The sequence below is a fragment of the Drosophila nasuta genome, chromosome X, assembly GCF_023558535.2.
Source record: "Drosophila nasuta strain 15112-1781.00 chromosome X, ASM2355853v1, whole genome shotgun sequence".
NCBI lineage: Eukaryota > Metazoa > Arthropoda > Insecta > Diptera > Drosophilidae > Drosophila > Drosophila nasuta.
The window spans coordinates 25,886,614-25,913,655 of NC_083459.1; the positions used below are offsets into that span (position 1 = coordinate 25,886,614).

Sequence of the window (27,042 nt, forward strand, 5' to 3'; positions counted from 1 at the left end):
TTTCATTCCAATTCGAGAGCAAGTCGTGAGCGGTTGTGTTTCTGATACGAACAATTCTTCGGTGGTCCTCATTTTATTCATTGTGCGCGCATGCGTCTCTCTCTTGTCAGCCAATTTGAAAAATCGTGAAAATCCTTTTGCCATACCCAAAAGCGCATAGCAAACAAAAGCAAAAATCAAGAAAAAATACCTGAGAATAAGCAATCAACAAATACAAGTACAACTGCGACAGCAATAACAACAGCATAAGAAAAAGAATTCATAATTATTTTTGCCTGTGATTTGTTTACGTTTTTTTTCCGATTTTTGTATTGTGAGAGTGTTAAGCGAACTTGGAACTGCGAAAAGAGTTTGTTACTCTTTTGTGCTAACAATATTCGAATTGGAAGTGAAGGGTGTAACACAAATACACACAAATCCAACCGAAAAATACACACACACAGAGCAATCAAGGCGTGTAGTAGAAACACCGGCAAATAGAAAACGATAAACGATAACGATTGCAAATTGCAAAAGGCTTTTTTTTGCATTGAACAGCAGAAGAGAGAGGACCGGTTAAAGAAGCAGAGAGCGCGCGCGGCCCAAAAGGATAATAAACGAACACAAAAATAAAAAATACGTTAATTAAAGAAACAGCAGCAACGCAGCAGAAATTACAAAATAACTGTAACAGCAGCAGAAGAGCGGCGAGCAGCGAGCTAAATAAAAGCAACAAACAAAGAAAGTAAGTAAGTGAATTCCTTGCAATGTGCCTCTTGCCCAAAGATGGTGAGACTCCTCGCATCAACCATTTCTTTTTCTCTCTCATACACACACACACACATTGTGCGGTGCTCCAGTTCCAGGTGTAACGCAGATATCCAAGCGACATCTTCCACTTTGGTCACGTTGCATTCCTTATCCCCCCTTTCATACTTCTCCATCATCTGCTGCTTCTTCTACTGTCTGATGCGCACCTCTTGCAAGTCATAAAATCTATGGCAGCCGACGTCACAGTTGCTAGCTGGCAGCTATGTGACTTTTGCTTCATTTCATAGCATTTTTGTTTGATATTTATTTTTGTTGTATACCCGACAGCAGGGGTATATTAAGTTACCGACAGGACTCTTGAAATTAAACTTTTCATATGCATTTCAACAATCAGTTGTTGAAATAAATGTAAATGTTCGTAATTAGTGAACAGCTCAACTTACTAAATCGAATAAATATGTAATAAAATAAATTGCAACTTCTGTCAAGACAGCAATGGTATAACGGGTATTTCTCAGTCAAGTAAGCACGCTCCAATCCACTATAGCTTTCCTACTTGTTTTGTTGTATTTTTCGCTTGCCTTGTTTTACGATTTTCAAGCTACTCTTTGTGGCTACACCTGTCCCCTTCCCCCTTTCTTCGTTGTTGTGTACTGTGATATGTTTCTTCTTCTTTAGCTGCTGATGTTGCTTGGCTTGGCTGGCATTGTTTTTGCAGCGCCTCTCGTTGTTGATTTTTCCAACCGGCTTTTGGCTAATTGCCTTGACATTGGCATTCGCTCGCTCGCTTGCTCTCCTCTTGTGCTCTTCACATTTTCTTGCGCTCTCTCTCACGAGACACGCACAATGTGGAGAGATGAATGATGATGACGAGCGATGCGGTGCGTCTGTCTGTGTTTGAGTAAAACGCGAATTTTGTTTCGTCTTCGACTTCTTCCAATCAAACATCAAAATGCAGACAGCAGACAGGACAGGAAGTCAAAAGCTAACAGCTATGGAACGCACTTCTACTCACGCACACAAACAGCTTTTGTTTGTTATGCATGTTGTGTTGCCAATCACCTTTATTATTGTATTAAAGTGCCCCACCCAAAGGACTGGTGGTAGGGGGAGGGTGCAACATATATATTTTTCTTTGTGTTCCTTGCAAAGGGAAACTGTGGTTCGAAAATTCGTGTGTATCTGTTGCAGCTTCCTTTGCTTGTGGGGCGTGTGCTTTATTTTATGCGGCGACAGACGGGCAGACAACCCCGCTGCCCGCATTTGCCACACGCTTCTCCCCTGCTGCACTGTTTTTGTTGTTTGCTGTTGCTGCTTCAAATCCCACCCCACCTCAGCATACCTTGTTGGGCTGGCAAATCAATAATCCTCCATCAGGATTTGCATTGGCAACGCTGGCAGCGCAATTAGCAATTTGTATGCCAGGCAAGCCAGCCAGTCATCTCCCTCTCTCTCCTGTTCTCTTCTGTTCCTTGTGCGTTGAGTCACGTCTGCTGTCTGTCGACGTCTCAGAGTTGTGAGCTTTGGCTTCGTTGCATTGTCAACTCAACCATTTGCGTATGGAGCAATCGAATGCTTCCGTTGCGCGCCGGAAATCAGGTATACACACTTACACGCACAGACAGTCAGCCAGACATGTACTCAACACACACACTCACACACACATACGCTTCACTACACTTTATTTTACTTCACTTCACTTAGAGCAACCGCTGGGCCTGCTTAATGCGTTGTCTCAAGACCGCACTACAGTGAACACTCATCGTGCATTGACTCATTGGGCTAAGCATATAAAACATGCTGTGCTGAGACGTGCTCAATTTATTAAATTTATTGCACTGAATCATGCTTTGCGCACAATTTGTCATTCAGAGCTGCAGTTTAACTTTAGCGAGCGCGCACTGTGAGTGCTATATGGCAGATGTGTGCGGTGTGCATATTGTTCTATGTACACACTGTGCACACATCACACCCCCGTTCGTCATCAAGTGCAGCTGCTGCCCTTGAAATAACAACAACAGCAACAACAAGAACAATGACAGAGCCAACGCACTTTACGCACACTTTGATGACCCTCAAAACTCCAATGGCAACGGCAACTCTTCACCTCCCACTCTAACACGTTATTTGGTTCATTGGTTAGCAGGATATACGGCAAGGGTGTGTGTATATATGTGTGTATGCGCTCTGTATAGCTGCCCCTTTCGCTCTCGCCTCGCCCACACATTGCAGCGTACGTGTGTCTAATTGCATTTGTGCTTCTTTTCTCGTGTGCAAATCATCTGCAATTCTGCTTTTGTTTTGGATTGCAAGATGTGGAAACCAATTTCGTATTTGTTATCTGCTATTCGTCTTATGTTTTGGCAATTGGAATTTGTTTGCAGGGTATTCACATATCGTTGCGACATTTTTGCTGCTTCTTTGGCATGTCTTTTTGTTTTGTTTTGCTTTTATGGTACTCAGGTTCGTTTTCATTTTTTTCGTTTTTAGCAACAACACCCGCTTAGTCTTGTTCTTCTTCGGTCTCTCCCCTTTTGTTCTGCTGCTGAGTCACGTCTGCTTTTGCAGTTGTTGTTGTAGCTGCTGTTTTGACTCCTTTTTTGTTGTTATTGTTGGAGTTTCGCTTTCAACGCCATCGCAATTGGCTTCAACTGAACTGCTGCTTGTGATTCATGTGACGGCGACGGCGACATTGACGACGTTGACGTTTCCTGGCGCTGCCAATACAAATGCAAATACAACATAAATTTACACACACACACACACAGACATAAATCAATGGACAGCCTTTATCAATGCGCAAGCATATCAGAGAAAGAAACACAGAGAGAAAGAGAGGGTGGGAGGCGCCTTTTCTTTTATTCATATGCGATATGTGAATGTATTTTTGGAATGGGCGTCACGCTGTCGCTTTGCAGTTGTCGCCGTCGCCGTCACCATCGTCATCGCCATCGCCATCGCTGCTTTGCTTCCTTTTCCTGCAGCTCGCTTACAATAACAATAATTGATATGCTTGCTGCTCGTTGGTGAACTCTTGCTGGTTACAGTTCAATGTACTGCTGGCTGCAATCGCAATCACAGCATCCACCAGCAGCATCCAGCATCAACGTTTCCGTTGTGTGTGTGCTGGCGATAAAAATCCCCAAATGCCACCAACAACAACAACAACTCCTTGAACTCCGCCTCAACGCATAGCAGTCAGCTATCGGTTGCGCACACTTTGCTTTGATTTATGCGCGCCCGCTTTTCAAGTGCCCCGCGGTCGTCGTCTTCATCGTTGTTGAAGGAGGTGTCGCCGTAAATACGTTTTGTTCAATATTTTGCACAAGAGGCGCACGCCACCAACACACACACACACACAAAGCTTGCACACAAACTATAAGCGAAGACAAGTGCAAGTTCAAGTTAAGTTGTGGTTTAGCTTTTGGGCTGCCAACTGGTTCAGCTGGTTGCAGTTTTGTTTTTTTTTTTCGGTTTTGGTTTTTTTCAATTTTACCGGGCGTATCGAAATATCGATACACTGAGTGGCCGCCAGTGCTGCCAATTGCCTCCTACCTCCACCTACTCTTGCCCTCTCGCTCTCTCGCTTGCGCTCAACCAGTTTGATCATCGCTTACAATAAGCTGTCTGCTATGTAATTTGCGCCGCTTGAAAATATTTATGCTCATTGTTATTATATGCAATTTTTTGTGTTGTTGCTGCCGCTGCGCTGAGAGCGCCTATTGAAAATGCGAACCAATTATTAATGCGCATGCTGACTCCTGGGGCAAGCAGCATAAGCTTTATTTTTGGTTTTTTTTTTTTGTTACTTTCCCGCGCTCTCTGTGGGCCGTGTGGCAATATATGCATATAATTGCTGCATAAATCATTTCAGCTGTTGGCCAAGTTAACTGTTTTGCTACAGATATGTATCCACACACACACACACGCATACACAGTGAAACATTTCAACAAGAGTTATTTATGTTCGTTCAATCAAGCAAGTCAAGACATACTGCCAGACATTAAAAGCATCAGCAACATCAGCAGCAACAACAACAACAACAACAACAACGGCTACAGCTGTAGCGCAAAAATGAAGAGGAGAGAGATAGTGAGAAAAATTGGAAGAAAGAAGAAAAAAATAAAAAAAAAAAACCCGAAACCGTTTGTTCATGGCCATTTCTAGTGGCTTTCATTGATTTCTCTATTTGAAATCATTTCATTCCATTTCATTTTCTGTGTGTGTTGCGTTATTGATTTTGATTTTTTGATTGTTCAAAACGCGAGCTTCAGCAGCGATCCGAACTCCGAAAAAAACTAAAAACTGAAAACTGTAAATGCAGCGGGGACAAGCAACAGTAGCAACATCATCAAAGCTGTCGCCAACACAGCCAACGACAGCCAAGAAGACACTTCAAAAATAAAGTCAAAAGTCTGATGGATAGAAGAAAACACGCGCAAACAGTGGAAAAGCTTGAAAAAGCATATGAATATTAATTTTTGTGTTTTTTGTTGAAGATAGCGCAAAACCTTTTGAAATAAAGGTAACTTGAGCTGTTAGCTAATTAATTAGCTGTGTTTGCATTTAGAGACCGCAGCTTTGTCGGAGCTTTGTTTTCCTAAGAAATTTAAAACCGCATTTGTCATTGGCAGTTAGTAAGTCATGAGATATCATTTTAAGTTTTTTTTTTAAATTGATTAAACTCATAAACTTTATTTAGTCACAAAACTTACTATGCAAAATGTTTTTCAAAGGCAGAACAAAATTTTGGAGAAAAAAAAGAATATACAGTAAAATTCTTCTGCTTAATGGCCAATTTTCTTGTGGCCGCTAAGTGAGATATATGCATGTAAATGTATAATTTAAATCGACTGATTAAACTTACTTTGTAGAGTAAATTTGAAAAAAAGAAAAAATATACAGTAAAATTCTTCTGCTTAATGGCCAATTTTCTTGTTTCCGCTAAGTGAGATATATGCATGTAAATGTATAATTTAAATCGACTGATTAAACTTACTTTGTAGAGTAAATTTGAAAAAAAGAAAAGAATATACACTAAAATTCTCTTGCTTAAGAAACAATTTTCTCTCTGCCTGCTGTGGCCGCTAAGTGAGATATGCATATGCATCTAAATGTATAATTTGAATCGACCTGGCAACTGATTAAACTCTTTGCTTTGTACTGTAAAAAGTGTAAAAAGTGAGCGGTGGCTCAGTCAGTTCGTTGGCATCTTTCTTCTCTTCTTCTCACGCACCTACGTCGTAAAAGTTGAAAATGCAAACTCCGTTTACAATTTACATTACAAAAGCGGCGCCGAAAAACCGAAAAAAAACGTTGTTCTAACGGTTTTTGGCAAAGTCCCAAAAAAAAAAGAAGACAGCTGAAGAGAAGATAAAAGACAAAGAGTCAGAGTCTTCTACGAATTTTGATATTAACTTTTACTTTTTTGAAGCTCATCATATTGTGAGACGACAAATCAATTTGTTGATTTGTTGATTCGTCGCGTAATAATTGATTACTGCACTTGTTTTAGGCGCTTTCTAAAAAATCAAAAATAGATGAAAAAATGGAAAAATTAAAGAGAAAAAAAGTGGAAAACATGTTGTTTGTACATAATTGCAAAGACACAAACACACACATTGTGGTAATTATAAAACAATTGGAAAGGTGCTTTCGGCAAATGATTGCAACCGTTAATTGCGTTTTTTTTGCTGATTAAACGCACCATTTTCATTACTAGTATTATATTTATATAGCATATATATGTATGTATATAAATTATTTTTGTATGGCTTCAGTTGCTGCCGCAGAAACCGCAAATTGTTTTAAAAATAACAAGCGAGCGCATAATCAACACCCGAAGCAGTCACAGAGCAGATGTTGCAGTTTTTTTTGTTTTTTTTTTTGTTTTTTACGAGTTCGTTTTAAGATCTGCGGGCATTTTGGATTTGCTTTTTGCAGCATTCCTGATAGCCATAAAAGTCACGAGCAACGAGAACACTCAAAAAGGAATTGCACAGAGTGGGAGGGAGAGCGAGAGAGAGAGGGGGGAGGAAAAGACACACCCAAGCAAAAATCTGCTTTGCGTGTTGTGTTTGTCTCTGTCCCTCTGGGTGCCTTTTAAGGGTCGCTAATTTACTAGCCCGTCGCACTTAAAATAATGTGCTCTGATATCTGCGATGAGAAAAGTGACGTGCGGAGAGAATAATATAATAAAAAAAAAATGAAAAAAAAAAAAAGAAAAACATGTTGATGAACTCGAAGAGTCGAGTGAAAAGCCACCACACAACACACACTCGAATTTGACAAAGTGAAATTAGGATTTTCACTCGTTTGTGTGTGTGTGTGTGTGCGTTTTGCTTGGGTTAAATGGTCAAACATGAGGTTTCATGTTGCCAAATACCGAATGCCGAATACCGTAAAATGCTGTTTGCTGTAAATTTGATTAACTTTGATCCTGTTGCGGTGTACTGCGCTTTTCCCCCTCTCTCTCTCTCGCTCTCTTTCTCTCTCGGTGCCTCGCACCTGCAATGCAAATTTCAACGCTTCGTTGAGCGCACGCGTGCGTTGCAAACAGAGCAGTCGGCAGCAACATTAAATGCAACAGCAACAGTAACAGCAGCAACTTGGCTGCTTGTAGCATGTCTTTAAAACGAAGACGTGGGCTCCACTAATGTTTATGTCTGCTTGCTTCCTCCCCTTCTCTCCCTCTCTCTCGCTCTATCTCTCCTGCTCTTTGTACAACTGTCTGTTGAGTATTTTTAGAACGCTGTTGGCTGTCTCAAGCCGAGATTTAGAGCGATTCTTTTGTGTTGCTCTTGCTGCTGTTGTTGTTACAGTAAAATATACCGTATGGCTGCAACATAAATATTTGTGCTCTGCTGCTGCTGTTGCTGGCAGGCATTATATGAAATGACGACACAAAGCTGACGCTGATTTAGTTTAAATAGATCAGCAAGCAGCAAGTGGTTAGAATGGTTCGATATTCGATATCCATTCATCTCGCTCGCTCTCTTTCACTTTGCATGCATAATTGCCAAACGTAAGAAAAGCTCAACAGCTGCTGTGTGTTTGCTACTGCAACGGTCTCTCCACATTTAACTGCATTTGTATGCGTGTGTGTGTGTGTGTGTGTGTGTGTGTGTGTGTGTGTGTGTGTGTGTGTTGACTATTGTTTGGAGACCTCTGATGAGCTCGCATTGTTTGTGTGTGCGTTTATCAGTTTATCATTATCATTAACAAGCTACACACGCAGCTGGCAAACAGATGAGCGAGAGAGCACGCAAAAAAAAAAAAAAAAAAAAATATGATTATTTTTATTGTTGCCTGGCTGTTGGTTTGGGTTGCTTGGTGAAAGGTGTGCGATGCGATAAAGTTTCATCATATTTTACATTTTCGTAATTTGCTAAAAGCACACACACACACAAGCTCAAATAAACACACATGCAAACACACACAATCAATTCAATGGCAGCATGCGTGTGCGCAATTTCATTTAATTAGATTGCGTTTAATAATGCCACACACACACACATACACACTCTTGACAAATACAAGCGTCAATAGTGTAATTTAATTGATTTGCGAGCAGCGCTGCAGCAGCAGCAGCAGCAGCAAAAGAAGCAGCAGCAGACGACAGCGGTAAACTGGCCTGATGCCACTCAATTTGATTGAGATTGAGTTGGAGCTTGTACATATGTGTGAGTGTGTGAGTGTGCGATGTCTGTCTGTTTGTCTGTCTATCTGCCTGTCCTTGTCTGTCTCATCTGTCTGCTGCGCTGTCGGTGTAAATGAGCCGCTGACTGTAGCTATGAGCTACTTAAGCAGCCATTGCAGCTGTTAGCTTTTTTCTTTGTTTCATCTTTTCTTTTACTTTTTCTTCTTCGCTTCGTGTTCTTGTTATTGTTGTTTGCTTGCAATTGCTGCTAGTTATGACGCTATGTTCCGCTTTGGCCATTGTTGCCACACCATTTGCAGTAATTGGCGCTGCCTTGCGGCTGCATCTCAGCAACAACGGCAACGGTGTTGTAACTGTTCTTCATTCTTGCCTGCATATTTCTTTGCCAGCTGTTTACACACACACACACACGCACACACATTGAGTGCAACTCAAATCATCGCCATGCATAATTAATTATGATTTATGTTGCATTGAAATGGCTTTTTAAAGAGATGCAATTAATTTTCCAACGAATCTCGCAAGCACTTGTGTAGAGATGCAAATCTACACAAGCAGTAAAGAGTCTACACGCAATTGCAATCGACCAATTGCAAGAATCGACGTGTTATCGAATTTCATTTAAACTTATTGCGAAAATCTGTTTCGTGGATAACTGCAACTTAAGCAGTTTAAGCTTACGTTATAAGAAAGCAGCAGAGGCAGCAGCAGCAGAGCGAGCATTGACTTTTTGACAACTAGAAAGAAAGAAAGAAGAAGTGCAAGCGACACAACACAGCCACGTTAAGCTTAAAAGCTTATATGATGGCAGATTATCGCTCACTCGCCACTCGCCATTAAGGGGTGCGGAGTGTGGATGTGTGACGGAGGAAGGGGGGGCAACCATTTTGCAAAATTTTCATTTTCATTTGCAGTTGCGTTTGCGTTTCCATTTGCGTTTTATTTGATGTTAATCTGCCATCCGATTTGCCTTTGGCTAACAACATTTGCCTGTCTTTTATATATATATTTTTTTTTTGCTAAGCCAACGCCCCACAGCCAAATGGGCTTTTGTGTGAAATGAAAATCTTTTGCAAATGGTCAGCGCAATAAGCCAACGCCTAGAAATGACAACAACAACAACAATAGCTGAAGCGGCAGCAGCATTAAAATATGTGTGGAGCACATTGAAGGAGCCACTGACGACGACGTCGACGATGGCGGCGCCGCCTCCTTTTTGCTCGACGTCTGTCACGCAGCCTGCTTATTTATGTATCTACGTGCTGCTGTTGCGTTTGCTGTCGCTGTAGCTGTAGCTGTTGCTGACTGCTCCTTTTCTTTCCTTTCCTTTCCTTTTCCCTGTTGCTGTCCCTGTCTGGAAGTCACAATCGTCAATCAGTGTCGTGGAGCGAGGGGCGAGGGACGAGTGGCGGCGACCCTCTCGTCTCGGGTTTGGCTCGTTTGCCTTTTTGAGAGCAGCAAACATCAAAAAAGAAAACAACTGAAAATGAAAAATGAAAAAACCAAAAACGACAAAGAAAAAAAAAACAACTACAATAAATTTCAGTTGTAAATGCAGTGTTGCCAATTCTGTTATTCTCCGGTCAATTCTGGCTTTGTTTTTTTTTTAGAGTGTTAGCAGTAGAAATCTGCAAAACTACTGAAAGCTGATATTTTAACATTTGAATAGAAGCAGAGCTGTTAAATATTTTAGCTGTTTCGTCATTTCACTCTTCAAAAATTACATGCACTTTTAGTTGATTTTTGGTTTGGATAAATTATGTGGGAGTTTTAGCTGCATATTTTGGCTTTTCTTTACTTAAGTTTTACATTGTGATCATTTACGACAATAAGCAAAAAATTTAGCTAGTTCAAAAAAGTTATAAATGTATATAAAATTTGTATTCACTTTCTTAAATCTACTATTTAGAACTACAATTCATTTTAGAGAAAAGAGAATACTAGCTGTTGGTATATAAAATATATTTGGGTTTTCATTTTTTATTTTTACGTAGTCTTACACACTCTTACAGATATTTATCTATATAAGTTGAATGAATATAGTTTATATGATGGCATTCCTTTAGAATCGATTGTGGCTTAAATTTTGCTTATGTTAATTATTATACAAAATAATATAATGACTAAAAAAAAAGAAGTTTTGATTATTTAGTTTTGTCAATAAAAGTTGATTTTTTCGCTGTATTTCTATATTTGGCCTTTTTAAGGCTAAGAACAGCAGTTTATTGTTTTAGTTTTGGCATCTCTGTTGCACACTTCCTTTGCGTGCTCACACACACACATGCACACATGCACACGCACACGTTCCCATATGTGAGGCGGTTGCTATCTGTATTCCTTGCAGTCCGTTGACCGCCCCCACAAATGAGAGCTGGTTAAGGTTCTTATTGTTTTTAGTCAGCTCGACATTTTTGTGGCTGTGGCTTTTGCGTTGAGTTGAGCAGCGTTGAGTTGAGTCATCTGCAGCTGGTGGTGTGATTCGTTGGCTCTGATTATGGCAGGCACGCGTCACGCTAATGAGCTGCTGCTGTTGCTGCTGGTCGTACCCCAAGCCAGCAGCTAACTTGCCACATTTGGATGCACAAATAAACATAGATGAGCGGCTTTTAAGTGTATGTAAATTGGGGTAAACAAGTTTTAACGCGTGCCCACAAAAAAGCGCATTTCACAGAAATTTGCATTAATTATCGCGTTACAAACAGATGTCTGGCATCGATTACACATTACAAGCTGCACATCGATATCGATAGCCAAAGCCAAAGCCACAGTCACATGTCATCGCTAGGCATTTGACATTCGACAGCTGATTTGCCGTTGTCGTCGTCGTCGTCGTCGGTTGAATTTGAATTTTGTTTCGCTTTTTCTTCGTTTCGCTTGCAGAAGGAGGCGACATGTGTCGTCCATGCCAGCAACATCAGCAGCGAAAAGAGAAAGAGCAATCGAAAGAAACATTGCGTTATCTACGTTTCCTGTTCGACTCTGTGGCAAAAAGACATTCAAATTAATGGCAGGCCAATATCATAGCAGTGTATGTGTGTGTGTGTGTGTGTGTGTGTGTGAGTAACTGCACTTGCAGTCATCGCCTGTTCTGCATGCATTGCACACACATGGCAGGAGAAGGAGAAGAAGAAGAAGCTTGACAAGCAGCAGCCAGCGACAACAACGCATAAATCTCGCACGCACACAGCCAATGACTTTTTGCTCCCCCTCTCTTTTTCTCTTCCCTTCTCTCTACACTCTTTATACATAATAATATATTTACGATGACGACTCCCCTCTTTCGACTTTTATGCATAATAATATATTCTCCTAATTGAAAAGTTATAGCTAAATTACAAATTTAGCGCAACTCTCAAAAAAGCTTAGGCAAGAGCCTGATAATAATAGCTGATTTAATTCACTTTATTATATACAATTATTTGGATGATCAATTATAATGGTTTGTTAATTATATAATATTATTTTTGGTTTGCGAATTTGTTCATATTCATATTATATAATTAAAATAAAGCTGCATTTATGCAAACGGATCTTAGAGGAGCTTTGGCTGACAATCTGGTATATTTTGACCTCTTTGGTATATTTCGATTGAAGTAATTCATTGATATTCCACATAATATTATTTTTGCGGTTTATTTTTTGGTATATTCTTTAGAATAATACCGCACTGTCTAGCTTTTAACTCGACTGTGGATTTCTTACCTGTCTCTTCAAATTTTGTGACTAGTTTTCATGGTTAATTCAAATGTGCTTTACTACATTTGCATAATAAGCTTTATGCTTATTAAATTTGCAAATGATTTAAGCGAAAAAATTTGCTGTTGATAACCAAGAGTGATCTGAACTCTTGTTCAATATGTATTATATTGTAATTGTCAGGTTTTTATATTTTTTAATTTCGGTTTATTTCACAACTTGTTCTTTCTCTGCCTAACGTTCTTTACATAGTGATCGCACTTTCGTCTCGATAGGTGTATCGATCGGGCTTCTAACTATCGATAGATATTTAATCGATTAATTCTTAATGTTACCTTATGCTATATTTAAATCTAGAATTTACATACAATATTTACAATATAGAAAAAGTAACTGTAAACTACTTATTAACTTATTATGAAATAATACTAACTATAATATTCTATATTTCGTTCGAAACTAATAAATAAATAAAATAAATAATACTAACTATAATATTCTATATTTCCTTCGAATACCCCAACAAACATCTACATACATATGGAATATCAATCAAATGAAATCCTCTAACACAGTTTCTCGTTTCTCGTTTTCGTTTCTGTTTCTCTTTTTCTGTTGCAGACACACACAGACTTTTTACCGGCAGGGTCCAATTGTTAAATTTAAACAGCCGCCACCATTGCACCCATCAGCACCATGAACGGCCAGAGCTGTGAGCTGGGCCACAGCAATGGTGACATTATATCACAGAATCAACAGAAGGGCTGGTGGACCATTGGTCTGATCAATGGCCAGCACAAGTATATGACGGCGGAGACATTCGGGTTCAAGCTCAATGCGAATGGCGCCAGCCTGAAGAAGAAGCAGCTCTGGACCCTGGAGCCATCGACTACGGGTGAAAGTAAGTTACATTGTATATCGAAATCATCGCACTCCATTGAATTGCAAAGCATATACATATTTCAGTCAATTCATTTCTTTTTTTATCGATATACAACATGCGTTCGCCTTATTAGCATATGTGTAACTGTTATCAGCTTTGCGATAAAGCGACGTACGTTAATTGTATGTATGTGTGTGTGTGTGCTTGTTTGTGTCTGTGCTTAATTTACTATCACAAATGGAAATGAGTGTGATTAGAAATAGCGAGATTGCCTGTTTGCTATTGGCCTTGTCTATCTGCATTTCCATTAGCCGCAATCCTCGAGCTCTAAATCATTTGTTGGCCATAATCACAGTGCCTCAGCTATTTTTTTCCATTTTGTTTTTTTTTTGTTGTTGTTGTTTGTATAGTTAAGTGTAGTGTATATGTAACGCACATAAATCATGCAGCTTGTGAGCAGCTGCAGCCAAAAGCCAAAAGCCAACAGCAAACTAAAGCAAAGTCTTAAGCCATCGCCTGTATCTGCTAATTTGACGTACAATTGCCAGCTTAAGTCTATGTCTTGATCTGCGCCTGTGTGTGTGTGTGTGTGTGTGTGTGTGTGTGCCGTTTTGCAAGAAAACAAAGCGCCTCACGAATTTGGCATCATTTATCAAGCTGCGGTCGGTGCAGCAATTGCAGCAACGCCAACGGCATCGCAGTGTTGTGCACACTTTTCGACAGCAAAAAAAAGGCTAAAAACCGCTATTTCTAAATATGTACTTGGTATCGATTCAATTTAGAAAATAAGCCAAAACCTTTTTGCTACAAACAAGCACAACTTATAGATCAATTAATTGATTCACTAATACTCTTTAGATATTCCCAAATATTGCATAACTTTAAATAAATGGTAGTTAGCAAAGCAAATTGTTAAAACCAAATTACAAAAATTGTAAATTGCATTGTATCTTTATTAAAAACAAAGGAAAATTCATTTAAATTAAATACAATTAGCCATTAGCTTCTTTCTGATATTCCTCTAAGTATCAGAAATGACCACAACAAAGTTTATTCTTAAGAATAACAATTTTTTAAACTTTCATTAACATATTAGATTAAACGTAAAAGAGTGAACAATTACATTTCTTATGTTTATTTATTTAAAAAGGATAGACATAATTAAAATTAAGACGAACACTATTACCAAAGTCTTCGGCTTAACTTTACTTAAATGAAAAATTCAATTTAAAGAAGAGAAAATAATTGCATTGAAGTTTCAATTGAATTGGGCAAAAAGATTTTTTTCAGATATTTATCAGGTAGTTTTAAAAAGCCTGTATTAACATATTAAATTAATCGTGAAAGAGTAAAAAATGACATTTCGTATATGCCAAAATTCAATTGATAAGATAATATACGTTTTTAAAGGAAAAGGAAAAAAGTGTATTAAAGTTTCAGATATTTATCAAATCGTTTTAAAACGCATATTCTATAAATTATAAATTTCTTAAACAAAAAAAAAAAACAAATGTTTCAATAGAAAGCATTTAACAGAGCTAAAATGCATCCGCTATTGATAATCAAAAAAGAAGCCAAAAAAAGCCAAACTGGCAACACTGATGGCATTGGCATTGGGAAGATTGGAATTGAGTTTTGGCATTGCAAGTGCAACTGCAACAGCAAATGCAACAACGAGTCCGATCTGGTCTCTCGAGTGTCTCTGGTTTCGTAGTCTCTATCTCTCTCTCTCTCTCTCTCGCTCGCTCGCTCTCCGGTAATTATAATTAAAGCAACTCGTTTAATACTCCGCCAAAGAGGCAACGGCCGCCGTCGCAGTCTCAGTCACCGTTGCAGTTGTCGTCTCTGTTGTTGCCATGGCAATTAATACAAAATGTTTGGCTTGAAAGTCGAAGTCAAAGTCAAAGCCAAAGCCAAAGCCAGCTTGCATTGCATTCGTAACGGCTATTAAAATAGCTCATCCAAATTGAAATCGACTGTTGAGCTGCCGTTGATGATTAACTAAATTGCTTAATAATGCCAAAAGACAGCAAAACAAACAAAAACTGAAAACAAAAAGAAAAAGAGAGCAAATAACAAAAACAACAAACACAGCGCTACGTTTTTACCAGGGTTGGGGGGAGTCTCTCGATATGCGCGTGCTCACTCCTTTGAGCCGCCTATCGATAAGTAATTAAATTTCGCCCCGGTGCCATCGATTGCTTGCTATCATCATAGCTATCGCCATAGCTAAGCTGTGTCGCTGTATCGTTGTGACAGCTGTTGTGAGTGACGTGAACCGTTATTCGTGCAGTCAGCGATTAAAACAAGAAGCGCGAAGTGAGAGTAATTCGAATGCACGCGCGCTCTGCTATCATTAATAAATATTAAATAAATGTGCAATAATTATACCCGGTATTCATCGTATAGCAGAGGGGTATCATCATTTTGGGAATGATGAAGACATTAATCCCCACAAACTATGCATTTCATAATTAACTTTGATAGTGTGAGACTATTTTGAGCTCTGGTTTGTCCGTTAGAGTCAGATCTATTCAATTTGCTATCGTACTGTCGTATTTAATACTAGATTTAATATAATAAATAAATTTGCAGTTGAGTTTTTTATTCACCGCTTCAAATCTATAACATCCAATTGTCGAACTAGATTTAGAACTAGTTTCTGATCTATTGATCTATTTTTATTATTATTATTGTATTGAAATAACGAATACAATTCTTTATTGAAATGAGTTAAGCCAGAGACTAACTGATCTTGGTGAATACGCTTCTTTAATATGAATAATACCACCATGTACATTTAAACTTGGAAAAGCTTGATCTATTTGATATACTTGATATATTTGTTAGTTGTGTGAATTATAAAAGAAATTATAGATTATTATTCCTAAGTAAGGAAATAGGAAAGTAAATTTGTAATAATGGAAGCTGCTCAAATTGATATTTTTCCTCATGGAAATACTTAAGAAACATGCTATAGAAACTAAATCAAATGAAGCTGAATTTATAGTATATCGAACCCTCTTCTTAGTAGCTGCATTTAATTAATAAGAATTGTGTCTTTTATTTTTACTTTTTTCAATTGTTCTCTTGCAGGTATTATCTATTTGCGATCTCATCTGAACAAATATCTGTCGGTCGATCAATTTGGCAACGTGCTGTGCGAGAGCGAGGAACGCGATGCTGGCAGCCGCTTCCAGATCAGCATCAGCGAAGATGGCAGCGGCCGTTGGGCATTGAAGAACGAATCGCGCGGCTATTTTCTGGGCGGCAATCCCGACAAACTGGTGTGCACGGCCAAGACGCCCGGTGCCAGTGAGTTTTGGACCGTTCATTTGGCTGCCCGACCTCAGGTGAATTTGCGTTCGATTGGCCGCAAGCGTTTTGCGCATTTGTCCGAATCGCAGGATGAGATCCATGTGGATGCCAACATACCCTGGGGCGAGGATACGCTCTTTACGCTCGAGTTTCGTGCCGAGGAGGGCGGACGCTACGCCTTGCACACGTGCAACAACAAGTGAGTTGAGCTTGAGAAGACCCCCTCGAAGAGATCGATGACCCTAAAACTAAATGTGCTTTAACCTAACCATATTGCAGATACTTGAATGCCAATGGCAAGCTGCAGGTGGTCTGCAATGAGGATTGTCTGTTCAGTGCCGAATACCATGGCGGACATTTGGCGCTGCGCGATCGTCAGGGTCAATATCTGTCGCCCATTGGCTCGAAGGCCGTGCTTAAGTCACGCTCATCGACGGTGACCCGGGATGAGCTGTTCTCCCTCGAGGATTCCCTACCCCAGGCCTCCTTCATTGCCGGCCTCAATTTGCGCTATGTGAGCGTTAAGCAAGGCGTCGATGTGACGGCCAATCAGGATGAGGTCGGTGAGAATGAGACGTTCCAGTTGGAGTACGATTGGTCGGCGCACCGTTGGGCATTGCGCACCACACAGGATCGCTATTGGTGTCTCTCGGCTGGCGGCGGCATTCAGGCCACCGGCAATCGTCGTTGCGCCGATGCCCTCTTCGAGCTCATCTGGCATGGCGATGGCTCGTTGTCGTTCCGTGCCAACAATGGCAAGTTCTTGGCCACCAAGCGTTCGGGACATTTGTTTGCCACCTCCGAGTCCATTGAGGAGATCACCAAGTTCTATTTCTACTTGATCAATCGGTGAGTATAGCTTTTTATACCCGCTACCCACAGGGTAGAAGGGTATTATAACTTTGTGCCGGCAGGAAATGTATGTAACAGGTTGAAGGAGACTTCTCCGACCCTATAAAGTATATACATATATTCTTGATCAGCGTCAACAGCCGAGACGATCTAGCCATGTCCGTCTGTGTGTCTGTCTGTCTGTCCGTCCGTCCGTATGAACACCTAGATCTCAGAGACTATAAGAGATAGAGCTATAATTTTTTTTCGACAGCATTTGTTATGTGTGCACGCAGATCAAGTTTGTTTCAAATTTTTGCCACGCCCACTTCCGCCCCCGCAAATCAAAAAATCGAATAACAAGCGTAACTTTAGAGCTAGAGCTGCGAATTTTGGTATGTACAATAATAACTATAGTATTTATGAGTCCTGAAAATTTGATTGCGATCAGATAAATTCTGGAAGGCATTAAAGAAATACGCCTACTTACTAGGGCTCTTAGTTGCTTTGGCTGACAATCAGGTATATATATCGATATAACAAATATACCATTTGGTTTATTTTTAGTATTTTGGTATATTTTGAATAAAATACCGCAATATTTTGCTTTTATTGAAAATGGGTAGCGGGTATCTTTCTGTAACTTTCTTACATGTTTTTTTTATAGTCTGAATCTGCTTTCCCTATAATACCACCTCTCCACTCTCCTTTGCAGACCCATTCTAGTATTGAAGTGCGAGCAGGGATTCGTGGGCTATCGCACGCCCGGCAATCTCAAGCTCGAGTGCAACAAGGCCACCTACGAGACCATTCTCGTGGAGCGTGCCCAGAAGGGAATGGTGCACCTAAAGGCACACAGCGGCAAGTACTGGCGCATTGAGGGCGAGAGCATTTCGGTGGATGCTGATGCGCCAGCTGATGGTTTCTTCTTGGAGCTGCGCGAACCAACACGAATTTGCATAAGGTGAGTGAATGCAAGAAAGAGAGAGAGGTAGAGCTAACATCATGTCAGACTTAACAGAGCAGCAGACTGTTAACTTAGCAGACTTGACAGAGCAACGCGCTGTTAACTTTGCAGCTGTCGCAACAGCAACAGAAATGACATTCACATGCTGTTATTAACAGTACAGTGCTCTTTTAGCGATAACATTGGAATGCTTTTAACATTTTTTGTTTTGACTTTCTCTCTTTCGCAGATCGCAGCAAGGCAAATATTTGGGAGCTACCAAAAATGGCGCATTCAAGTTGCTGGATGATGGCACCGACTCCGCCACCCAGTGGGAATTCTAAAAGAGAAGCACTCCAAATGAATGAAGAATGCAACACGCGTGTTTAGCAATAACAAATACGAAAAGATCAGAAAACACACAACACGTATCAATTTTCCAGAGTTCTTTTTTTTAAAAACGGTGTCGACTAATTTGAATGTCCAGGTTTGAAGAGCAAGTTTTGAAAAAGAAAAACGCAACAAAAGAAGTCGCACAACAGTTTATCCTACATGCAAATGAAAAATTATAAAAAACGAAAAAAAAAAACAATACGAAAATTTTAAGGAAAATGCATGTGAATATATAAATATATATATATATATACAGATAACAAAAAAAAACATATATGTATATTCATATATAGAAAGAGATTTTTTTAAAAACAACCTATTTAGCTTTTTATACGTTTTTACAAGAACAACAAATTTAGCATAGACAACAACCACGCCAACAACAACTGGAGCAGGAACACTTTTTTGTCGCGAGTCCAAATTTAGCATAGACAAGAACCACAACAACAACAACAACAACTGGAATTAGAACCGGAACAAAAACAATTTGTCGCGAGTCCTTCCGATTTGAAATATCAGCAACAACATAATTAAATGTGTATAAACACACACACACACACATACGTGCAAGCATACATACACATATGCATATATATTTATTCGATTCATAATGCTTTTAAAAAGGGCCGCTTAACTTAAAACAAAACAACAAAAACAAATAAATAATAACACTTAAAAAAAAAACATTAAAGAAAAAAAATGTTGCTTAAAAATCAACATATATTCCTATAAATTTATTTATATATTTATACATATTGATATATGAACAATAACAACACACACACACACAAATACACTTGCTATACACACACACACATAATTACACAAGTCGAAACAAACACATTCACGCAATTTTATTATATCTAGTTTTAAGCGCAATAATAATAAAAGTAAACAAAAAAAAAAAACAAAAACCGAAGAATATGAGGAAAATTTTGATACGAAAATAATTGCAATATCCGATTTGTAAGCTATAAAACTAACATACATACATACTTACATAATATATCACTTGTCATTTTTGTTACATATATTTATTTTTAAATTAATATTACTCTTTTTTTGCCGTCTCCACGTTTTTATTCTCTATATATAAATATTGTTTTTTATTTTTTTTTTTTTGTAACCATTTCGGAATTGAAAACCCAAAAGGAAAAACGTCTATCAACTTAGTCGCTAAAACTTAAAAAATTATGTATGATAAATGATATAATATGAAATATATACATAACATATATTATGATACTATATACGCGATATATATTTATCTAGGACATTCCTTGTTCTTACAACTTAGCAGGATAAAAAACTTTGGTAAGTATGAAATATTGTAACTTTTCAGCGTCATAACTTGGACATATCCTTAAGGATCCTCGTGGAACACGACTTTTCCTTTCCATAGCCACCAACACTATCAATTGCCATCAAAAATATTTGTAAAATTACATCGAAAATTTTTAGGCATTTTTTTAAGGGGTTCAGTAGGAAAATTTGTCGCAATTTCACAAAATCCAGGATAACTCGAAAAGTTACTGCACGATTTTGATGTCCTTTGGCAAACAGATAGTAGATATCATATGGCAATAGGTGGTATGAGTTTCAGGACGAAAGTCCTTTGTATGGCTGAGATACAAGGACTTTTTCGTGTACAGAAAAGTAGCTATAACTCGGCTATATTCTTGCTGATCCTGTCGAGTGATGTGTCAAAAATGTCGTCTCAAGGAGCTGCACCTGCTGTCCAAAGGACATCGCAATCGTCCTGCTCATTTGCGAGTTATCGAGGATTTTGTGTTTTTACCATATTTTTCTGTCAAAATTTGCTGGCTGAATATTATCGATAAAAATCGATAATAACGATGCATATATTCCCACAAACCGTTTCAATAACGATTTTTCAGATTGAAGCTTTTGCTCGACGGTGTAATTTCCCAAAAGTAAAACGCAATTATTGTTCAGATTTAAATATATATCTATATATATATTGATGCACATATACATTAATATATATATGCATGCATATATGTTGTCGTATGTATATTTGCATCATTCCATTACAATTACATTACACCTTAAATGTTCTCTCTTCTCTTCTCTCTTATTTGCTTATATCGTATTGTAATATGCCAAGTTTATGTGTGACTGTGTGTGTGTGTGTGTGTGTGTCTGTGGGTGCGAAGGAGGAGGGTGGGGATGTGAGTGTGTGTGTTTGTGGTGTTTCATCAGCGCCAGTGTGCACACACGACAGGATTACAATTCAAATTTTGCTACATTTAAAAGTGCCACGTCACGTTCTTCATCATCATCATCATCAATCATCATTAAAATTTGACAAAAATTGAATTAATTTTTATTTGATACTTATGCATATGTATATGTTGTGTATGTGCAGTGTCTGCATATCGTAATCGTAATCGTAATCATAGTAATAATAATAATAATATAATAATTAGTGTCCACGCACGTACACATGCATACATGCATATGTATGTGTGAGTGGTATCTGTGTGTTTTTGTTTGTATGCATCTCCAATGTCACTTGCTCTCTCGCTCGCTCACTTGCGCGAGTCCGATGCTCTCGGCCATAATTTGCATAATTAAAATATAAATACAACTACATACATACATCATCATGATCATGATCATCATCATCATTGCGTTTGTGGTGATCCAAGATGATTTATCATTATTATCAAGGTTCTAAATTTGTTTCTCTTTGCGTTGGTTTTTCATTTCATTTCTTTTCTCTTTTCATGTTTTTGTTTTTACAATTTCTTTGTTATCGACATCGATATTCGTGTTTATCGACATCGCACGTAATATTTAGCTCACTTAATTGCACGTATATATATTATTATTATTAATTATATTATATAATATCCTATTTATTTCGTTATCATATGGTTGTTATCATTGTTTTTTGTTTTTGTTTGTTGTTGTTGCGCTGTTGTTTTCCAAGCTGTGTCTGCTTTTGATTGATTGTTTTTACAATTGTTTCATAGTTCCTCCTCTTTGTATTATTATTATTATTATTAATATTGTTGAACCAAACAGAATTTGAAACCTGTCTATGTGTGGTGGTGGTGTTTAAGTGTTTTGTTTTCTTTTTGTTTATAGTAGTTGTCTGTGTTTCTTTAGTACAACACATCATTGATTTTAATTCAACTATTTAATAAAAGCAAAAGCAGAAAATAGTTAAGTAATTACATAAAATTCGTTTTGAGTGAATGAAAACATGTGGCGTTAAAAAAATTTAAATCAATTACAAAAAGGTTTTTTGTTTTTGAAATTAGTTAATATACAACATATGCATAAAATCCAATATGTTGCAAATATACAATTTGCATTTCAATTTAATTTGTTTATCCCTTTCTTCATTCATCTTATAATTTGTTTTCGATAGAATTTAGTTTTCTTCTTTGTTTTTGTGTCGTTTTGTTTTTTTGTTTTTGCTGCTTCGCTGCTCTCTAATCGAATAAATTATGCTATGCTAAAAGTGGGCTACAAGGTTTTCTCATCACTTAGCACTGTCCCTTAATAATTATTATATGTATTTTATTATATGCTTGTTTGTTTGTTTTTTGTATATAGGTATAAGCTTTTTGCTAAACGAAGATCAACTATAATTATAAACATAAAATTGTACAATGAAAAAAATAATAATATATATATACATATATGTATATGTAAAAAAAACTCAAAATTATTGTAAATTTACGAAAATATCTCGGTTTCTTGTTTAATTGTGGTGTTGTGGGGAGGGAACGTAATTAATTATACAACGTAATTATGTTCTCGGACATCGCACACACATACATGTGCTCACATACAAATACACACACGCAGACCCACACACATACTCCTCAATACATATGCGCTATGTAAAGTTAGAGTGCGAGTGTGTGGGTGTGTGTTGTGAATGTGTTTGTGAGTACATCTATATATGTTTACATGTATTAGTTTGCGTTTTTGAGTACAGTTCGAAAAATAAAAAGTGCTGCCAAGTTAAACTTTACACTTTCACTTCCCACTCTCTTCTTCCAACATCCAAGTGCAGCGTTACAAATCCCCTTAAGGACTCGGAGTGGGGGCGGGCGGGCGGTTGAGGAAGAAGGCCACTAAAACACGATTGGTTAATTTTTTCTTTAATGACGCGGTGGTTGTTGATATTTTGTTGTTAATGTTGTTGGTGTTGTTCTTGGCCTATTTTTTTCCTTTTGTTTTTTTTTGGTCAAAGTTGTTTTTGGCGGCCATTGTTCCTCTTCTTGCTGCTGCTCCTGATTTCCGTCCCTGTTTCTCAGTATTTATTTATCTGTGTGTGTGTGTGTGTGATTGTGTGTGTATATCTATGTTTTAGCTGTTACATTGTTTCAATTGTTTATGCATTTTGCTTTAAAAACGATAATTCTCATCGGCCATATGAATGGCCCAAAGAAATTTGGTTCTTTGGGTTTTATTAAAGATCTTTTCAATCGGCACACCATGCTTTTTGCACCTGTAGGATGATAAGGAGAACGGAAGAGGGTTCAAACAGAGCGTAAATAAATTAGTGCTGCCAATGCACTTCTATGATATAATAGGAATGCTTACCATGCCACCGATATACGTGGATCGAGATAATTTAGTTTGGATGTGCTCAGGGCAATGGTCTTATTCTCGTCTCTATCAGTCTCTTGTAGTTCCAATTTTTTCAGCTGATCCTTCATGCGCTCCAGCTGCTTGGCCTTCTTATCGGCCATCACCTTCTCCTTCACAGAGCCACGTTTGGCCGCCTTCTTCAGATCCTGTTTATCAACACACATATTTAGTATATAATCAATCGCATAGTCGCCAAATGGAAACTTACATGATATTCGGACTCGCAGTCATCGATGGCATCGCGCTTAGCGCGTATTTTCTCTTTAAGGTTCTCCATCGATTTCTGATGTCCCTTGGGCACGGAACGCTGATGGTTACAGAGAATGGCAACGGCACGATTGGCGCGATTATAGGCGAGCAACTTTTCGGCAACTGTGGCATCTCCATCCGTCAGCAGATCCAATTGGCTTTGCAACGTTTTCGATGCGTTATATGTACGAAATACTTTAGCCGTGAGTCCTATACAGAATGTGTAACATTACATTAAAATTCCATAGATATAGAAGATAAAAGCGATTAGAAAGAAAGAAAACTTACCCTCCATCAGCTCCTTGAGATGCTCGTTTAGCACTTGGGTATTAAGGCGATCGAAGAGGTCATCGCCCTCTTTCTTGTTCTCCATGAACAATTCTAGATTCTTGAACACACGCTTCTCCACCTCGACCTCGTTGTAATAGCGTATGGAATCCTTACCGGGGAAATCAAATACGACCACATTCTCCTTGCCATTGAGCTCTTTATGCAGCTGCACATGCTCCACACGCAGCGAACAACAACCCACGGTATCCGCTTGATCCTCATCCTTTTCGTTGCCCGCTCTCAACGCTAGCTTATCGATGAAATAGAGAGCAACGGCTCGTTGACGTACACGCATCTCTTTCGATTTCCATTCGTCACGATATGTGGCACGTATCTTGTCAATCACCTTGTCCAGGCGACGCGCCGTCTCGTATTTGATGTGATCCTTCTCGCCCTTGAGTTTCGACGACGGATTCAACATGATGTACTTCACCTGGCCCTGCACATTCTCAATCCACGAGGCCAGCCATGTGACAGTGTTGTCGTGGCGCACCTCCTTCCAGCGTTGTCCGGGCGGCGGTGGTGGCACTTTCGATTGTTTGCCACAATTGATGGAAACATCGGAGGCGGAAATGCGGCACTTGATCATGCCCATTTTAGGATGTTCGCCACGACCGCGAAACAGACCGGGCGGCTCCAAACGGAAATTACCAATTTTCTCCTTGTGGCCATCGATCATACAGAAGCCATATTCCTTAACCAAGGCCTCGTTCTCCAGCTTCTTGGAAAGTTTCTCCTCTTTGGTGGCCGCTTTACGTTTCTCGGATTCGGCCTGGAAGTATTCGAACATCTCCTGGAAATTGCATTTGCGAAAGTCTTTGATAATCTCCTTCTCCCTGGCGCTCATCGTTTTGCGGAAATCCTTGAAGAAATTGTTATTGAATACATCCTTGGTGCAGTAGTCGTGATTCAACATCTTGGCATAGAAAGTGGCCGCCTCCTCAGTGCCCTCGGTCAACTCCAGCGGTTTGCCGTCGTAAAAGAAGCGCACGTTGCGCGGCACACGTTCGTATGGGGGCGCAAATACGGGTCCTTTGTGCTCGAGTGTTGTCCATTTGACGCCATCGTCGCGTTTCTCCTCTTCCCACCTTAAAAGAAGAGCAGCACATGGACGTTTAGCATTCGTCGACAATTTTTTGCTTTTGTTATTTGTCTTTGAATTTTGCTTTTGCTTTTGGGATTGCGATTGGTCACACTTTTTATTTGCACTGATTTTATGATGAGCAGCACTTGCGACAACCGTGGAGCTTGCTGTCTTCAGCTGTTGTTTATTAAATAGAACAACTTGCAGCAGTTGGCGCTTGCCAACGAGAAACATTAGCGGCGATATCGCAACAGCAGCAGCAGTTGCCATTTGCCTCCAACAGTCGCATTACGCAAAGCGAGAAGGTGGGACAAATAAAAGTGCTGCTGCTGGTGCGAACATAACCTCAAAAGCAGCAAACACCGACCCCAATGAACAGCTGACACATACACGCGTCTCGCTGCGAATGGTAAAAGCAGCGCTGTCACTGCCAAATGTGACTTTCAAAATATAGGTCAGTGACATTCAAACTTCGCTGTCACACATGTCGTCGACTTCCAAATTAATAGTTATAATAATTCAAAATTTTCGTAATTACCATCGCCACACTTCCTCCTCCTCATCCTTTTTGCCCTTGCGCGATGTCTTTGTGGGCGACGTCGTCATGACCTCCGCTTTAATCTCACTCTCCTAATACACAAAATAAAAAAATATAAAATGTAAATATAAATTACACAGAATGAAACATTGATTATTTTGATTATAATTTCAAAACATTATTTTGTGTGATTATTACCTTTTTGATCTTCTTTTTGGGCACTTTTTGTCCATAGTCATCGTCTATTTCCTCCTTAATGCGCTTCTTCTTGTTCTTCTTCTCCTTGGACTCCTTTTTGACCTTCTTGCGCGCCAGCAACGGAATGTCATCATCATCGTCAGCGCCACCATCGAAATCATCAACGGGCTCCTGTTTGCGTTTCCGTATGGCCAACGGCACATCCTCATCATCGTCATTCTCATTGTTACCCTCATCCTCGTCGTCGTCATCATCGTTTAAGGCGCTATCTTCTTCGTTGTAGGTCTGCTCCTGTTTGACAACAAACGATGGCTCATCGGGACGAAACTGTGACAGGGAATAATCACAGGAGCTGGCCTGTGATATGTTAAAGCTCTCCTCTTCTTTTTTCACATCCGCATGCTCCTCGTAGCCATTCTTATAGCCATTGCAATCGACGTTTTGCTGTTGATGATGCTGGTATTGTTGCTGTTGCTGCTGCTGCTGCAACTGTTGCTGGAAGTGTTGTTGCTGCTGTTGAAATTGTTGTTGCTGCTGCTGCTGTTGAAGATGATATTGTTGCTGCTGTTGCTGTTGGAGCTGTTGCATTTGTTGCTGCTGCTGCTGTTGCTGCAACTGCATTTGCAAAGGATCTTCGTTCTCCAGTCCATGTGCTTGTGAAACGGGCTCTGGCTTGAGAAAGACACCATCATAGGAAGAGGGATCTTTTGTCGTCGTCGATGCTGATGATGATGATGATGAGCCGCCGTGCCTTGAACTTGAACTCGAACTGGAATGTTTGCTTCGCGATGATGACGACGACGATGAGCTCTTGTGGCGTGAGCTCGACGACGAAGAAGATGAGGAGGACTTGTGCTTGTCACGGCTAGAGGAACTGCTGCTACTGCTGCTGCGATCTTTATCCTTGCGCTCTTTATCCTTGCTGCTGCTCTTGTGGTGATCTCTAGACGACGATGACGACGACGAAGATGAAGAAGACTTGTGCTTGCCGTCCTTGTCGCGATGACTGGACGACGATGATGAGCTGCGATGCGAATTGCTGCCATCGCTACGGTCTTTATCGCGATGCTTATCCTTGCCGCTAGACGAGCTGCTGCTGCTGCTCTTATGCTTATCCTTGTCGCTGCAAAAGTGAACATGAATGCAATTAGTCTATGGCTTGAGAGTTGCCACCGAGTCGTGACACCGACACCACTTACCGACTACTACTGCTGCTACTGCTCTTGTGTTCTCTGGACGATGAGCTGGAGCTTTTGTGCTCGCCACCTCTGTCCTTATCACGATGCTTATCCTTGCTGGAGGACTTGTGTTTACTGCTGCTGCTGCTGCCGCCGCCGCTGCTGCTGCTGCTATGATGGTGATTATTATGGTGTCCATTGGTGGTTACACCATTCGATTGCACTTCGCAGCTGCCGCCATTTTGCACGTGTAAATTCTGAAGTGGTAGAAAAAAAGTGAAGTCAACATATGAACTGAATTTAAGAGGGAAGGGAAAAAATATAAATATGTACATTTGTACATATCTTTGTT

General features: G+C 39.5%; 2 protein-coding genes across 4 annotated transcripts in view; one reads left to right on the forward strand and one right to left on the reverse strand.

The window, feature by feature from the left end:
- Nucleotides 1–19,211, forward strand: LOC132797447 (protein singed). Of its 2 annotated transcripts, none has more exons than XM_060809225.1 (6): nucleotides 1–728; nucleotides 12,729–13,008; nucleotides 16,087–16,507; nucleotides 16,588–17,157; nucleotides 17,855–18,103; nucleotides 18,336–19,211. In XM_060809225.1, exons 2-6 carry the CDS (start codon nucleotides 12,804–12,806, stop codon nucleotides 18,427–18,429), a joined length of 1,539 nt encoding a protein of 512 aa, XP_060665208.1. In that variant the 5' UTR covers nucleotides 1–728; nucleotides 12,729–12,803; the 3' UTR covers nucleotides 18,430–19,211. The 2 variants fall into 2 exon arrangements, with proteins under 2 accessions (XP_060665208.1, XP_060665207.1); XM_060809224.1 differs by having other exon boundaries at nucleotides 1–724.
- LOC132797444 (DNA topoisomerase 1) overlaps nucleotides 18,894–27,042 on the reverse strand; it is a 9,991-nt gene continuing 1,842 nt past the window's right edge. For both annotated transcript variants that reach the window (XM_060809219.1, XM_060809220.1), the window contains exons 2-8: nucleotides 26,712–26,947; nucleotides 25,513–26,635; nucleotides 25,315–25,406; nucleotides 23,651–24,780; nucleotides 23,322–23,572; nucleotides 23,066–23,259; nucleotides 18,894–22,970 (exon numbers count right to left, since the gene is read on the reverse strand). In XM_060809219.1, coding sequence (XP_060665202.1) covers nucleotides 22,868–22,970; nucleotides 23,066–23,259; nucleotides 23,322–23,572; nucleotides 23,651–24,780; nucleotides 25,315–25,406; nucleotides 25,513–26,635; nucleotides 26,712–26,947 — 3,129 coding nt within the window. In that variant the 3' untranslated portion in view covers nucleotides 18,894–22,867. The remainder of the gene's footprint in view (nucleotides 22,971–23,065; nucleotides 23,260–23,321; nucleotides 23,573–23,650; nucleotides 24,781–25,314; nucleotides 25,407–25,512; nucleotides 26,636–26,711; nucleotides 26,948–27,042) is intronic.

What these genes read in the sequence shown, in the direction of transcription:
- LOC132797447 (XM_060809225.1), top strand. Translation starts at nt 12,804, where the DNA reads ATGAACGGCCAGAGCTGTGAGCTGGGCCACAGCAATGGTGACATTATA. An exon ending in GCCATCGACTACGGGTGAAA is followed by an intron (nt 13,009 to 16,086) that starts GTAAGTTACATT and finishes GTTCTCTTGCAG; the next exon opens with GTATTATCTATTTGCGATCT. An exon ending in CCAACACGAATTTGCATAAG is followed by an intron (nt 18,104 to 18,335) that starts GTGAGTGAATGC and finishes TCTCTTTCGCAG; the next exon opens with ATCGCAGCAAGGCAAATATT.